Source organism: Martes martes (assembly GCF_963455335.1).
Source record: "Martes martes genome assembly, chromosome: 8".
Lineage (NCBI taxonomy): Eukaryota > Metazoa > Chordata > Mammalia > Carnivora > Mustelidae > Martes > Martes martes.
In genome coordinates, this window is record NC_137895.1 from 17986045 (window position 1) to 18002633 (window position 16589).

At 44.1% G+C, this 16589-nt stretch overlaps 2 protein-coding genes across 2 annotated transcripts in view; both read left to right on the forward strand.

Annotated features, from left to right (window-relative positions):
• Nucleotides 1–4615, forward strand: part of LOC308347020 (putative tetratricopeptide repeat protein 41) — a gene marked incomplete at both ends in the record, with an annotated part of 73751 nt that extends 69136 nt beyond the window's left edge. Inside the window, 2 exons of the mRNA XM_080810198.1 lie at nt 3707–3836; nt 3937–4615. Of these exons, the coding sequence (XP_080666324.1) occupies nt 3707–3836; nt 3937–4615 (809 nt within the window). The remainder of the gene's footprint in view (nt 1–3706; nt 3837–3936) is intronic.
• Nucleotides 4616–6217: 1602 nt separating this feature from the next.
• The window catches only part of NT5DC3 (5'-nucleotidase domain containing 3), a gene marked incomplete at its 5' end in the record, with an annotated part of 61866 nt that continues 51494 nt past the window's right edge, over nt 6218–16589 (forward strand). The window contains one exon of the mRNA XM_080811985.1: nt 6218–6419. Within this exon, the coding sequence (XP_080668111.1) occupies nt 6218–6419 (202 nt within the window). The remainder of the gene's footprint in view (nt 6420–16589) is intronic.

Consider the following 16589-nt stretch of genomic DNA (forward strand, 5'->3'; position numbering starts at 1 on the left):
TAGTCATTGGTCTCAGTGAAAAGGGGTGGGGCGTAGGACCCCTCCACCGCCAAACGCATATCCACCCTCTTATTGTTTCCTTCTGGGCAGAAACTGAAGGCCTATGGAGAGAGCCAACTGCCAACTTTCTACTCTATTTGAGACAATGATAGCTTTCTCCCTCCCTAATGTTTGTAGACATTTATTGAAATAATGTGCAAACAAGCTTAATTCTCAAACTGAAGGACTTCTCACAAAGAAACCCTAGACATAGCATACTTACCCAACAAAAAAAGACTTTCAACAAAGAACTTCTAGATATTGCATAATCCTCCTTCCTCATTACACATTTACAGCACGTCTTCTGGGTGGAAAATAGAGACAGTGATTGGCTCCACTTCCTAGCTCATTCTCTTCCAACACAGCAGGGCGGTGGCGGGATGAGGGGGTAGGGGGGAAGGGGGCAGGGAGTTCACTGTTGGGCGGGGTCCACAGAGCCATTCAGGGAGACTTCCTGAGGACCTCCATCAACACCTGAGACCTTCCTTGCTACCTGTTGACCACTTGCAATGCAAATTTGGGCTGGGGAGAAAATAAACACAGGCCTGGCATTGCAAAATCCCACCCATGAGGTGACAGCACGTAGCAGAGGAAGCATGCGGAAGAGGCTTAAATTTCAGTAGAATAAAGGCTAGAAAAGGTTGTACTTTAGAAAAATACTTAAAAGGACTGAGGATTATCTTCAGATAAATTATCTTGTTCTTTTTCCAGAGGAAATAGTAAAGACACCACTTAAAAAAAATACTAAGCGGTAAAAAAGCGTGTTTGGAGGGGAGGACTAGGAAAACTTACCACTTAAAATCTGAGAACAGATTTTCAAGGTAGTGGGTGGGCCTGGCCCCCCCTCTTCTCACCTCCGATTCACATTCCGTCCACAAGTTCAAAATGGAGAAGGTAACTGATGGTTCCTTCCTACCTATATTTTTATGGAAAAATCTAATAGGGAACCAATGCAACAGGGAGAATGGTGTTCTCTTTACCGACTTCTAGAAGTTATGGTGCTTGAATCTCAGTGAACTGGCTTTGAAGCCCAGTTCTGCTGTTTTCTGGACATAACCTCCCTGAGTCTCCGTTGTCTTACTGACCAAAAGGGGAAAATAATGTCTGCCTATAGGGTTATTCCGAGGGTTGAATGAGAAGAAGTACACAGAGTAACCAACAGAATGCCCAATTAATGTTAGATTCCCTTCCCCCAGAAGGAAGGGTTGAAGTGAGAAGAGGTTCAGTGATTTCTCTCCAGTTTAAATGAACCCATCCTGCTGCGTCTTCTATGCCGGGTTGGGAAGACGGACAAGGCTGGGTATTGCGCCTGAGCTGGAACTCTAACCCCCAAGGGAGGATGGGGTGGACTGGGGTTGGGTCTAAGGCAAGGATGTCCTTTCCTGGCAGCTACAATCAATGCTTGTTGCCAGAAAGAAAGAACTGGATTATGTCTGAGGTCAAAGCTATAGATACAGGTCCAGAATGGTTCCTGGGGGTAAAGGGGCCTGGGGAGCCAAGATGTTTGGCCAACAGGGAGTCTGAAGAACAGAAGCCTGAAATAGTGTGTGCAGAGGACCGTGGTCTGTGTGACAACTCAGAACCTCTTAAAGGACCTGGGGCAGAATGAACATTCTGTGCAGTGTGGTTATTGGCCTCCAGAGGATCTCTGAGAATGGGTTCTTGTTCGGCGGCCACCTGAGACATTCTGGCTTTCTTCTCCACTTTATCTTGTGAGGCTAGTTAAGGCCAATGCAATGTGGCTGCCTTGAACGGGGTGATTCACAAGTACACTCTGCTGTGCTAGATTGGGCCAACTGGGAACATCATAGGGAGTTATGAAAATAATTTAAAAAAAAAGGCAAAATAGCCACAGATTGCTAAGCAGAGCCAATAGCTACAACTCCCTACCAGATTTTGAGACCTGGGTTATGACTCATGAAGCAGAGAGACAGAGAGAGAACATTTCTGCAAGCAGAAGACACCAGCTGGTCCTCAGAAGAAGAACATTCCAGTATGAGGGAAGGGGCGGTTTAGTACCGAGGTTTAGTAGTCGAGGGCAAGGGCTTGGGGATGAGGATTGTTCTACCATGAACTGGATTGTTCTACCATGAACTGGAGCAAGTTACTTCTTTCAGTTTTCTCCTCTTGAAAAGACGATGGATATGCACCATAAACTCTCTGGAAAGATACATGTTTTAGGAGAAAGCTGCATAGATGGGGACTGAGATCGGGGAGAGACTTTTTACTTTATATCTTTATACATTTTAATTTTGAACCATATGGATGCATGTCCTTTTAAAAACCTAAATGAGAAAAAAAAGACAAGTGTTGATAGTTTATGCTTTACAGAATTACACAGGCCTGACAGATGACAATCACTCATGTAATTTACAGTTGTTACTATTATTATTAATACAGGGACACTGGCTGGGCCATCTGCCAGTGGTTTTCACCATGATAGGCCTTTTTTAAAGATTTTACTTTTATTTATTTGAGAGACAGAGAGAGAGCACACAAGCAGGTGGAGGGGCAGAGGGAGAAGCAGGCTCCCCGCTGAGCAGGGAGCCCGATGTGGGACTCAGTCCCAGGACCCTGAGATCATGACCTGAGCCAAAGGGAGACACTTAACTGACTGAGCCACCCAGGCGCCCCTCACCCTAATATTCTTGGTGTAGTCTCTTTGCCACATATCCAGATTGACCCTATGTGCACTGGCCTTCCATTATGTTTATAACCAGGGGTAAAAATTCAGCTTCTTAAAGCAGCCATGTAAATGGGTAAAATGAATAAATGAGTACCACTAGTAAATTAGGTTGTAAAATATATATGTATATATTTTTACTTTTAATACGTTTTAGAGAATTATATTAAATTATTGACAGTGACACCTGGCAGTGTATAATGAACACCTACAGACCTTTACCTATACCTATATTCACCAGTTGTTAACATTTTGACCTTTGCATTCTTTCATAAACACACACACACACACCCCCATTTTTTTTTGACGATTTGAATGTTAGTTGCTGATATGTCAGTTACATCTATAAATACTTCAGCTTGTTTTCCAAGTATGAGGACAACCCCCTATGTGACCGCAATACAATGCTCAAAACTAGAAAATTTAACCATCGCATGAGGCTATTTATCTAATGTGCAGTTTAGATTTCCATGTCCCCGAGTGTTCTAGTAAATGTTCTTTATAGTCACTTGTTTTCTGATCCAGAATCCTGTGTTAGATCTTCCATTGTATTGGTTGTCTTCTTTTAGCCTAGAACTTTAAGTAGGCTTGTTTTGTTTTCTCATGGCATTGACATTTTTGAAGAGTCTGGTCGGGTTCTGCTTTACCCTCCCCGCCTCAGTGTCCTTCAATTTGTATCTGACTGTTTCCTTATAATTAGACGTAGGTTAAATTTTTTGGCAGGAATACTGCAATAGATGATGTTCCGATGCCATCTTTTTTTTTTTTTTTTTTAAATACGGAATGCTCCATGAATTTGGGTGTCATCCTTGTGTAGGGGGTCATGCTAAATCTTCTCCATATCATTCCAGTTTTAATATCTATGCTGCCAAAGTAGGCACCCAATGCCATGTTTTATAAATTTTTTTCTACCCTTCTCTTTTACATATGTGAAACTAGGAGTGATTTTTAAAAATTCTAATGTTTTTATTTTCAAATATCCAGCAGGTCAGTTACTGGTCAGTGACTCTGGTCATCACATCATCACTGAAGCAGTGGGCTATTTATACAGATCGCTTGATTTAAGGGCGACCTACCTGGGATCATCTCATTCATCAATCCACGGAATCCTGCAGTGAGTTTCTGTTCTGTGTCTCAATAAGAAACGTGCTTCTGGCTATTCACCTTAGATATGTGACCTCTCGACAATTTTTTTTTTTTTTAATCTTTTGCAGGCTGCTGAGGGAAATTGAATGGATCAGAAGTAGGAGATGTTGGTCTCAAGGCGTGAACCGGCAGTATTCTGAGGGTTCCAGGAACGGCACCTCATTATGGGACCACTTGCTTAAATTAAACTACCACAGTGCTCAAAGTTCTAATACAGTGAGCTCTGCAATATGCATGAACACAGATAAGCTACAGAGAGCTAAAAGCATGGACTTGGCAGCTCATACAATTTCAGATAAATCAAAATGTGCTTCCGGAAAAGGGAGAAAGGGCTTGAGACCCATTATTTCCGTTTCTATTGAGAAGAAGACCCCACAGAAGACACAAAATAATCTTGAGCTATGGAATGGCCCAGAGAAAGAAGCTTCACTGAAAAAGCAAGATTATTCCTCTAAGATCTTATCTTTGGGTAAAATGGATGGTGGTGTTAAGTTTTCACGGCAAAGGATTTTGTCAGCTAAAGGCAAAAGTGAAAAAGGCCAAATCACCACAATTTACAGGCATCCCTTGGTAGTAGGGTCTTTTAATACAAATAATCCCTGGGAATCCGTATCTGAGTTCATATCAGAAAAGTGGCTTTTTCATAGCCCAGACTACAGTTCAGTTTCCCAGAAGAGTTGTTTTGAGAGAAGACCTCAGTTTGAAACCAAATTGTTGAAGACCTCAAATGATACTAATAAAGTATAAAAATTATCATGGGCTTTTTGTGTCTGCAATTTCTTTCTAGCTGTCTTTGTTAAGAACTCTTTGATGAGATATTTCTCTTATAACTCTTAGAGGTGATGATAATCAAAGTCTAGGGGTTCGATTTTTTAGCTCTTTAAAATGTTGTAATAGATTGTAACTAAAAAGAACAATTTTGACGTGATTCACATTTGTATGGTAGGTAGAATGTTGCTTTCACAGGGTTCCATGTCTAAAAATATGCTAAAGCAGTGCTATTAAAGTTCTAATTGTCTTACAGTTATGTTGCTATAGTTTATTTTGGATTTATGAATTGATTTTCCATGTAAAAAATTTATAATTGCTATCATCAACACTTTCTTTTTATGAAACATGAATAAGAAAAGATAAATTGGAATAAACCAAAACCGTAAAGTAAGTTTAGTGTCCCAGAGCCCATGGGTTTGATGTCTGTTTTAAACATATCAATTGCCTCTCACCAGTGATTTGTTATCCATTAACTGTTAAGGGTTACTTATTGGTTACCTCATCACCCAACTAAATCCTACATACTATGTTAGGAAGCCAAACGGGAGAATGGACTCAGCTGTATGACTTCAGGAAAATTAGTTTACTTCTCTCAGCCTCAGTTTCATTAGTTATAAAACGGCAGAAATCCCAGCGCCTGCTTTTCAGGATTGCCGAAAGGATTGCATTAGATAATGCACACAGCGAGAACAGTAGTTGTTCTTAACGGTCTAACTCAGAGGCCACCTTGTTCCAGGAAGCATCCTCTCACCTCTCCAGCCCACAATTTAAACATACGTGAACGCTTGGGTTGTTTTAAATCGTGTCCTATTTCACACACGGCAGGCAGTGTGGTCTCCCAGGCCGTGTGCCAGCCTGGAGAGTTTTCCCTGCCCTCCACCGAACACCCTGCTCATCGGTAACCACAGTAACCAAGAGCTTGGGAAGTCCTCTACGTTCAATGATTCTCAGCCAGGTTCTGGGTGGGCAGCATCGGTCTTGCCTGCAGCAGCCAAGTCGGCTTCAGCCACACAGAAATGTCGCATGCGGGGGTTACTGTTTGTTTTTGGCGGAACCACAATGCACAGGACAGGTGCAGCCTCGCAGATCTGGAGGAAGACAGGTGCACCGCCCCTGTGAGCGTGAGCAGGAGCCGGAGGAGCAGGGTGGCGGTGAGGGCCTCCCTCTCCAGCCAGGAATCCCTGGAGGGGCACTGTCCTTTTAGGCTCTGCAGTAGGCGGGGGCGGGGGAGGAAGATGACCTTCAAACACAGGACCTGGCCCAGTCGGTCCCTTACGGGAGGCACTGGAAAGATCTAAGCCCGAGGATCCAGGGACTTCCCAGACAGGCCCCCGCCCCCGTCTTTCGCCGGGCAGAGCTCCGCCCCGACTCTTGCCCGGGAGGACTGGGCCCCGCCCCGGGCCCCGCCCCCGGACAGGCCCCGCCCCCCGCGGTGGCCCCGCCCCCGAGGCGGCCAAAAGGGCGGACCGCGCCGCCGCCGCGTGCTCCGACGCAGGGAGCTGCCCGCCAGCCGGCTGAGCGCAGGCGGAGCCCTGGCGTCCTGCTCCGGGTGCCACTCGCAGCAGGGCGGCGGCAAGCATGGCCACGGCGGCGGCCGTGGCGGTGGCCCGTGGGGCCGGGGCGAGGGCGGCGGCGGCCCTGCGGGGCGGCTGCGGGAGTGCGGCCCGGGGGCGGCCGCGCGCGGGCCCCGCACGGCCCTTGTGCACAGCACCTGGGACGGCCCCGGACATGAAAGGCTACTTGTGGGAGCGCTACCGGGAGGCGAAGAGGAGCACGGACGGTGAGTGCGGCGGCGCCCGCAGAACCTCCGGTCCCTGGGGGCCCGTCGCAGGCGGTGGGCGGGGAAGCGGGCAGCCTCCGACCCGCGCCGGCCCCGCTGCTGACCTCTAGGGCACTCTAATCGTGACCCTCGGTCGCCCTCAGTCCCAGCTGCGGCGACATCTCCTCTGCAGTGCAATTCCGGGAAACGCGGAAAAATGCGCCTCCAGAAACTTTATAAATTTGCTTTCCCCTGTCGGGAGAGCAGTTTTATAAATTCTTGAGATTTTTAACCAGAAATTCGCATCGGAAGCGCTTTGGTCTCCACCGGCATCGCTTGGGAGACAGCGGCCCCCACGCACACCGTTAGGTATTGTTAGTAACCGGCAGTAATAATAGAAACAGCCGGAGTCCGGCAGGCGGCGAGTTCCTCCGGAGCTGAGCTGCCAGGCAGGTGGCAGTGGCTGGAGTTGATTTTCCTTTTTTTTTTTTTTTTTGTTCTGTTTCTTGTGTGTGGTTTCGTTTTGTTTAGTTTTCTGCTGTGTTTGAAATAGGAGAGGTCCCAAGTTGACAGTGTTCTGAGTTGTCTACTAACCTAATTGAGGAGGGAGTTCCAGGGAGTGACTCCTTAGTTGCCAGGTGAACATAAAATCAACTTGGTTCTGTGGTTAGTAAGGGAGAGAGATGGGCAGAGGCAGAAAGAGGCCTAGATAAATACTAGGGCCAGGCACACCGACTTCTGCTTGAATTCTAATACCTAGGAGGGAATATTTGTGCCACATCCCCATCCTATAGATGGGAAAAGCAAGACTCAAGTTTAAGGAACCTGGCCAAGGTCACACCTTGACCTGGGGTCTGTCTCTGCCCCTAACCCTCTGTCCTGTTTCCTGTGCTGCCCTACCTTCCTCTAGCAGCTGGCTGTTTGGGAGCTGGTGTAAAGGGCCAGTGATAAGTCATTGGTGCTGCTGCTTTCAAGGAAGATTTAGAATTGAAATATTTGTACAGTTGCTGGGAGTGAGGTGTGGTGGAGATAGCAAGTGGAGATAAGGAGACTATTTGGTCGGAGAGAATGTTTGTTAGGATCACATTTTCAGTCTTCTGGCCAGAAGTCGGTTTAATGAAAGAAAGGAAGGGGGTTCTTTTCATCAACTGGGATACTTTTCTGAGGGAACTCAAAAGAGGCTAGCAACACAGACTTCTGTGAGATAGGGCTTTTTAGTTTTCCTTTGCTCAGAGTTAAAATTTGTACCGTTTTTTGAAGTAGTTGTGTGGTATGGTGGAAGGAAGACTGGCTTTGCAGATGCTGGAAATGGCAGATCTTAGATGAAAGAAATATAGAATATCTACCTCAGCTTTAAGACTTGAAAGACTTAAAAAAGTTTTTTTTTTTTTAAAGGATTTTATTTATTTACTTGAGAGAGAGAGAGAGAGAGAGAGAGAGAGGGCTCGCGGACATGGAAGGGGATAAGGGCAGAGGCAGACAGAAAATCAGCCTCCCCACTGAGGAGGGAGCCAGATGTGGGGCTAATCCCGGGTGTCTGGAATCACCGCCTGAGCGGAAGGAAGGCAGACTCTCAACTGACTGAGCCACCCAGATGTCCCGCAAGACAATTTTTAGTTGAAATTTTTAATTGCGGTAATTGTATATTTACATGCAGTTGTAAAAATTAATACAGGGCAATCTGGGATACCCTTTACCCAGTTTCTCCCAGTGGTAACATTTTGCCAAACAATGATACATTATCTCAAGCAGTGTATTGATACTGACCCATTTCACAGATCTTAGAGTCCTTTACTTCTCCTTTACTTGTGTTTGCCTATTTAGTTCTATATAGTTTTATCACATTTATGTTCAAGAATCCAGCTCTGCAGGCAAGATACAGAACAGTTCTTTACAAGGATCTCTCTCGCATTATCTTTAGAGCCATACTCCCTTCCCTCCCGCTGCTTTGTGTAGTCTCTGGGGAATTATCTGTTCTCCATTTCAGAAGTGTTCTGTAGAAGGAATCATGGAGTATGTGACCTTTTGGAATTGACTTTTGAGACTGAGCATAATTCTCTGAAGAGCTGTCCAGGTGGTTATGTGTATTGTATCCATAGTGCGTTTTTTAATTGCTGAGTAGCGTTCCATGGAGGGCATGTACCACAGTTTAACCATTCTTTTTTGTTTTGTTTTTTTAAACTACAGTGAAGCACTTAACTATACTTCACACGCTAAGGGATATCTGGATTGCTCCCAGTTTTTGACTATGATAAATCTGCTGTAAACATTTGTGTATTGGTTTTTGTGTGAACACATGTTTTCATTTCTCTAAATACCATTGTTCAGTCGCATGGTAATTGTACGTTTAGTTGTTTTTTTTTTTTTTTTTTTTTTTTTTTTTTTTTTTAAAGATTTTATTTATTTATTTATTTGACAGACAGATCACAAGTAGGCAGAGAGGCAGGCAGAGAGAGAAGGGAGGAAGCAGGCTCCCTGCTGAGCAGAGAGCCCGATGCGGGGCTCGATCCCAGGACGCTGGGATCATGACCTGAGCCGAAGGCAGCGGCTTTAACCACTGAGCCACCCAGGCGCCCCGTACGTTTAGTTTTATAAGAAACTTCAGGCTGCGTGGTCGCCATTCTTTGTGAAGCTTCAGTTTCATCATCTGTAAAATGGGATGCTGGTAGTACCGCGTTACAGGGTTTAGATGAGGAATGAATGAATCCATCCATGCAAGGTGTGTAGAAGGTGGGTGAGAGAGTTGAAGTGTTGGGTGAGAAAGATGAGCATCAGGCCAGAGTGACAGCTCTGAGGAGATTTTGGAGACTTAATTACCTCTGTGAGCTCAGGTGCAGGTTACTTTCCTCTCTGACCTCAGTCTCCTCACTAGTAACCTGGGATAATGTGGGGATTTTCAGGACGGGCTTAGCACCCAGCAGATGGACAGTAGTTAGTAGCTATTATTATCAGTTACTAAATAACTTACAATTTTAGACAAATGCTTAGTGAGGGGTGGAGGTGGGTTATTTAGCTCTAGGGTCTAGGTCCCTAGACCTAGAGGTCAGCTTGGGGGAGTGCTAAACTTGACCAAGACACCTGATCTCTCTAGCTTCGGTGTCTCTCTCTGTAGAACGAGGCCACTGGACTAAAGACTGTGAAAGCCTTTTCAGGTGTTACGGGTCTGTGAAGCAGGTATTCCGTGTGCCCTGTCCCCATCTTCATGCCCCCAGCACATACCCACGAGGTCCCTGTCTCGCCCCTGAGAACACAGGGACTTTCATTTGACTTTTCTTTCCTTTTTCACCCTGTCTGGAGCTGCAGCATTCCTATTGCCCCTTCCCGAAGACTGTAAGAGTATATACATGCCCCGCTTGCATGGGTTTGTTCAAGAATTTATTAAGCACTTAGCCGTGGACTTAAAGGCTGTTGATTCACAGACAGGCAGGTCTGAGAGTGAGGGGCCCACAGCGGGTGAGTCCCTGCCTGTACCAAGTGTGGGACCGCTGTCACATGAATAGGGAGACTGGTAACAGATAAGTGACAGCCAGCTTGGGGGAAACAAGAGACCCCAAGGGCTTTGGCATTGAGCAGGTGGTTGTTCAGGTACACAGGGGATGCGGAGAAACGTTAGGGGCTGATACCTGAGCTGTGTCTGTAGGAATGAGAAGTCAGAAAAAATATTGATAATCAGACAAAAACATGTAGTTTTTTTTTTTTTTCAATTTAGAAGAGAAGAAAAAGAATTGTTTTTTCTCATTTTTGGTTATTGGATCATTGGATCTCTGGTCATTGGATCTCTTGCCTAATCCAAACAATCTGCTCAGGTGTCTTCTCTTTGAAGGGTCTCCCAGAATGAAGCCTGTTCAGGGAAGAGATGAGGTTTTTTTTTTTTTTTTTTTTTAAATTTATTTGTTAGAGAGAGCGAGCAAGCACAGGCAGACAGAGTGGTAGGCAGAGGCAGAGGGAGAAGCAGGCTCCCCGCCGAGCAAGGAGCCCGATGTGGGACTCGATCCCAGGACGCTGGGATCATGACCTGAGCCGAAGGCAGCTGCTTAACCAACTGAGCCACCCAGGCGTCCCAGGGAAGAGATGAGTTTTACTCCTTGTTTTACCCTTTCTCTCCAGCACCCTCCCCATTTTAATTTAATTTTATTTTTTTACATTTTTATTTCTTATTTTTTTAAGCGTGAGAGAGCACGTGCATGAGTGTCGGGGGGGGGGGTGGTGGAGGAGCAGAGGGAGAGAGGGAATCCCAGGCAGGCTCCTGCCTGACATGAGGCTTAATCTCATGACCCCGAGATCATGACCTGAGCTGAAATAAAAGATGGATGCTTAATGCACTGAGCCACCCACGTGCCCCAGCTCCATTTTTTTAGAAGGTTTTTTAAAAAATAAACTTTATTTTTTAGATCAATTTTAGATTTTGATTTCTCTAAATCATATCCCAATTTCCCCTATAATTAACCTCTTGTATGACTAAGGTACATTTATCACAATTAGTGAACCAATATCAGTACATTGTCTGTATGTATCAGTGTTAACTAAAATCCATATTTAATTCAGATTTCCCAAGTTTTTAACCTAATGTCCTTTCTGCTCCAGGATCGCTCCCAGAATGGCACGCTACATTTAGTCCTCGTGCTTCCTTGGGCTCCTCTTGGCTGTGATGGTTTCTCTGAGTGTCTCTGTGTTTGATTACCTTGACAGTTTTGAGGAGGCATGGTCACATATTTTGTAGAATGTCCCTCATTTGGAATGTCTTCCTTTTTTTTTTTTTTTAATTTGAGAATTTTGGAAGTATAATATTTATGTATCCTGGGTCCAACTTAGCTCAAAGGGAAGAGTCTTCATATATTTAGGAAAAGAAATATTGGTTTATAACCTCTAGCAGAAATTTCCTGGAGAACCATGGTTCTCAGCTGGAGTCAGGGATGGGGGCAATTTGGCATTTGGCAATGTCTGGATACCTGTTTGATTGCTACACCTGGGGCCCAGGGGGTGCTGCTGACTTCTAATGTGTGGAGGTCAAGATGCTGCTAGATAGTCTGTAATGCACAGAACAGCCTCCTCACAACAAAGAAGCCAGCCCCAAATGTCAGTAATGCCAAGTTTAGGAAACCTTGTCCTAAAATGGGGAATTCTAAGCAATCATGTGTGATGACAAATTAAAGGGATGGAGACTGTTGTGTTGGTCTGTCATTGCTCGTTATGCTGCACCTTGTGCCTGTCTTCTTTGAACTTAATCCTTGGCCTGCCCTGTGTGCTCATCAGATAGTCTGCTCTGTTAGGTGCACAATGGAAGCATTGCCGCTCGCCTGGGTGGGGGGCGGGGGTGGTGCTCCAGTCATGAATTCGGATGTCTAGTGCCCCCCCCCCCCCCAGACATCGTTTCAGAGCCTGGTCTGTTTAGAACGTTGGGCGGCTTAGCTGGGGCTGTGAAGGGTATTAACTCATGGAAAAAAGTATGGAGATTAGTGTGAAGTGTTAGAAGCTTTTACGGGGTGTTGAAGGATTTATTCAGAGTTCTTGGTTGAGAGCGTTTGATTCTTATTCAGAAATTATGTATTTAGTGAGAACTATATGTAGGACAGTGATATAAGCTTAGTTTATAGAGAATAAACATAAAATGCAAACCCTTCCCTCAAGGAACTGCAGTGGGTTAAGGAAACACTTTAATGAAGTAATTTTAAGATGAGACCAGTGTTTCTTAGACTGTGTTCCACCATCTTCTGAGAAATGTGGTTAAGGAAATGTTGAAAATATATGTTAAAAAAGTTTTGTTTTTTTTTTCCAGGTAGGTTTATCAGATTCTTTAAAATGCATGAATCTCCGAAAAGGAGGATATAAGTGTAGCACTCCCCAAATAAATTTGACTGTGGAACCCCTTTTTGGAGGTAATAGTTCAAAATAAATGTTCTAAGGATTATACTTGGGAGGTTCAAATAATAGGTATAACAAGATTATATGTATATTAATAACACCCAGAAATGCTTAATTGTACAACCTATGCTTCTTCTGTGTAACAGGGATCTAGAATAGTGGAGTCAGGGTCTCTCTGACAATCTGGGGAAAGCTGTGTATCCTGTGTTTAGAAAAATATGCAGATTTGACAATTACACACAACTTAAGCACACACGGACTCTTTTGTGAATGGTTTCAGGCGGTTTCTGTAGTATCTCAGCTTCATCTGGTGAGCCCAGCGCCCATAGAACCCTCTGTTACCTTATGAGAGAGCGTGAAGGACCGCCGTGGGTGGGAGGCTGATGGGAGAACTCAGCAGGGACTATTTTCTGGATTAAAATTTGCATATAAGATCAAGAAGTGGAGCAATGACATGTTTTTGGCCTGACTTTTACCTTTGAATGTTGAGATTTTCTGTAACTGTTGTGGAGGTGGCGGGGTGATCCATCAGGAAAGAGTGGGGAGTTGCAATCTAGAATTCATTGTCCTCGTTCACCAGGGCGTCTCGGGTAGCATGAAGAGGAAGCGAAAGAAGATAAAATGTAAAAAGATTAAATGATGCTTATGTTGCCAGCTTTTGAAGGAAAGTAGAATCTTGAAAACTTGAGTAGTTCTGCAACTGTGAGGCACATCAGAATGATCTGGGGAGCTTGTTTAAACATGGAGACTCTGAGGCCCTAGCTCTGGGGATTCTGATTCATCAGGTGTGGAGCATGGGCCCAGGAAGCTATATTTTTCCTGGGCTTAGAAACCAGTCTTTCGTTGAGCTCTTGAAGAAATGTGGAAGCACACATATCTTCTGTATTTTAGAGTTCTTTTGGATTTTGGTTTCCAGCAATCAGGTAGATTGGATGGACAGTTAAAAATCTCTCTTATATAGAATGTATACATGCTGGAAAAATGACAAAGAATATCTTTTGAATGTATAACTGACCTTCGAAAAACTTAAGTGAAATGGCAGGGACTAAAACCGAAGGGTGGCTAGCAGCGCTGAAGGTGTCGCAGGAGCATTTCTTGGGTTTTATTAGCTGTGTCTGCTGAGAGGGACAGACACACACACACTCTGTCTCTGTCTGTCTGTGTCTTTCTCTGTTTTCCTGTCTGTCTTTGTCTGTGTGTCTCTCTCTGAATCTCTTATAACTCCAGACCCACAGAGAGCTGCCTTCCATGCAGGAAGACAATAGGGAAACTCGTCTGTCTTGGTCTCTGCTCTACATATTTCCCTGTGTGTCGGAGGCTGTGGAAGTCTCCCTGTGACCTTTAATCACAGGCTAGTTCTCACTTGGGTTTGGGTTCGAATTTAGCCTGCTTGCTTGGTCTGGTTATCTCAAAGTGAGAAGTTAATTAAAAGTGGTCCCAAGGTGATAATGTCTGGGATTCCTGATAGAAGCAAATAGAAATGCCCCCTGTGTGGCTAAACCTTCAACCTGGGCCCAAATGGAGAGCAAAGATATTGATAGACATGTGAGGAAATCCAATAAATATTGGTAGTATAGAAATCAGTTCGAAAAGAGAGTAGAAGAGGGAAGGTAAAAGAAACAGGGAAAAAGCAGGATGTATAAAATATGGTGGTAGAAGTCTTTCCAGATATATCGGTCATCACAATAAACTCAGACCAAAAGATGGATTGCCAGTTCAGATATAAGACAAAATCTATCTGCATGCTGTTGGAAGAGATTCACCCCAAAAACAAAGACGTAGAAAGGTTGGGATTAGTGAGAAAAGAGATTTCGGGCAAATGCCAACTAAAGAAACCCAGCAGGTGTTAATATCAAACAAATACTGAAATGACACTGAAAGAAAATAATGTTTACTGTAGGGAAAGCTGCAAACTACAGTTCATGGGCCAGATCTGGCTTGCTATTTTTGTATATTAAATTTCATTGGAACATAGCCACACCCATTCATTTCCGTATTTTTTTGGGGGGGGGCTCCTTCTGTGCTATGACGCCAGAGTTGAGTAGTTGCGACAGAATGTATGGTCCATGGACACAGCTCAGAATCTTTGCAGACAGTGTATGTTGTCTCCTGAACAAGAGCTGACTCTCACAAAAACAATCCAGAGAATGTCTATATATAAAAAAAGACAACAAACAAGTTGCAGTTGCAGTTGCAAGCCAATTTTTAAAGGTTTGAAAACACATGATAGGTACTATAGATCACACGCAGGGATACACATGTATGTGCTAAAAGTCTAAAATGTAGGAAAATGATGAACACCAGAGTCGGGGTAGTGGTTACCTCTTTGGTGGGAGGAGAATGCAGGTGAAGATTTAAGAAGTTTATTTCCTAAATTAGATGGTGGGAATTATATGTGTTTTTTGTATTTATCTTTATACCTTTCTGTGTGTCTTAAACATCTCAAGATGTATTCTTTAAACATCTTCTTTTGTCTAGGTATATGATATTGATGATCCTGTGACCATAGGAAAAAGTAGCAAAAAAGATTTCAGGGAGAAACATGCCACATAATAATTTTCACATTTTCAGGTAGGAAAGAAATTCCTAAAATAGGGAGAGAACCAGAGGACCCCTTAGAAGTCATAGAATCCAGTCCTTTGCTGGGAAAATGGAATCCCTTTTTCCATGGCTCTTATTAGTGGCCATCTGGCATCTGTTTGAATTTGCCATATGAGCACAAGGCTGCCAATTTTATTTTGGATGGCTTGAGTCACAGAGAGTAATTCTAATTCCTCTCCCATATGCTAGCTGTTTAAATGGCGATCGTGCATCATCACTGCCCCTCCCCTTTGACTTCATTACTTTGGAAGCTCGCCTTTGCGTTCAGTCTGGTTTGTTGATAGCTCTTGGAAAGTGAACCTTCCGTACTGAGGACAGGAAGCTGCTTGTAGTCCGACTGGCTCAGAGCGAGGGGCGCCGCCAGCCCTGCCCTGCTGAGCCTGGTACTTCTGTGGGAACACCTAGAATCCAAGGCTGGGTTCATTTACGTGTGAAGTTCCCTTTCCCTCAGGTCCTGACTTTGTCATTTCCCATATTGACACGATGCATTTTAGATGAGGATAAAAGAGGGGGAAAAAGCCTCTCCTCCAATTTTGTTTTTAAAGATTTTATTTATTTATTTGACAGAAAGAGGGAGCGAGAGAGAGAGAGCACAAGGCAGGTGGGCAGAGGGAGAGGGAGAAGCAGACTCTCTGCTGAGCAGGGAGCCTGATGCGGGGCTCCATCCCAGGACCCCGAGATCAGGACCTGGGCTGAAGGCAGACGCTTATTGGACCAAGCCAGCTGCTACTTTCCTCCAGAACTTCTTTGTGTACCTGTCATGTATTATTAGCAAGTGCTTAGGAGAAAAAAGGTAGTATTTTCTTTTTCTTTTATTTTTTAAGTTAGATACTGCATGTTTTAGTCAAGTGAGAAAGAGAGGCTAGCTGACTAATCAGCTGGGTACGAGATTTTTGTACTTCTGTGGGTTGGTCCTTACCTTTGGGAAACCCATCTTTTTCAGTTTACTAGGGTTTTGAGGAACTGTTTTATACACACACACACACACACACACACACACACACATATGTGAGGCCTCTCTGCCTCTTTGTGATTTTTCTGTCAAATAAATAAATAAATAAAATCTTTAAAAAAAAATATATATATTTTTAAGGTTTTATTTATTTATTTGACAGAGAGAAGAGATCACAAAGAGGCAGAGAGGCAGGCGGAGAGAGAAGGAGAAGCAGACTCCCTGCTGAGCAGAGAGCCCCATGTGGGGCTTGATCCCAGGACCCTGAGATCATGACCTGAGCCAAAGGCAGAGAGGGACTCAACCCACTGAGCCACCCAGGTGCCTTGGAACTGTTTTATATTAAGTGTATTTGTAAGATACATAAGCCTGATTAAAATTTTAATTTCAAGAGATGTTAACTCTCTAAGATGTAACTTTGGTGATTACATTGGGTTCATCAGGAATGTTTCTTTTGTTCCCTTTTGGGTAGGAACACCTACTTGAGAAACATGATTACTGTCAGTGTCAGAGTGTTGTTGGAGTGTCTGTTTTCTTTAACAGTAGTTTTTGAGTATGGTCTGTGTGCCAGTTACTGTAACTGTAGCAATGGGTAAGGCAGGCGTAGCCCGAGTAGCAGTTTTCCAGCATTTTGCTCTCAGGACTCTTTAATACCCTGAAAATTCTTGAAGATCCCAGGGTTTTCTGGTTCATATAGATTATACCAATAGTGACTGTATTAGAAATTTAAAAATGAGAGACTTAAAACATAGGTATTCCCCACTTCATTTAAAATA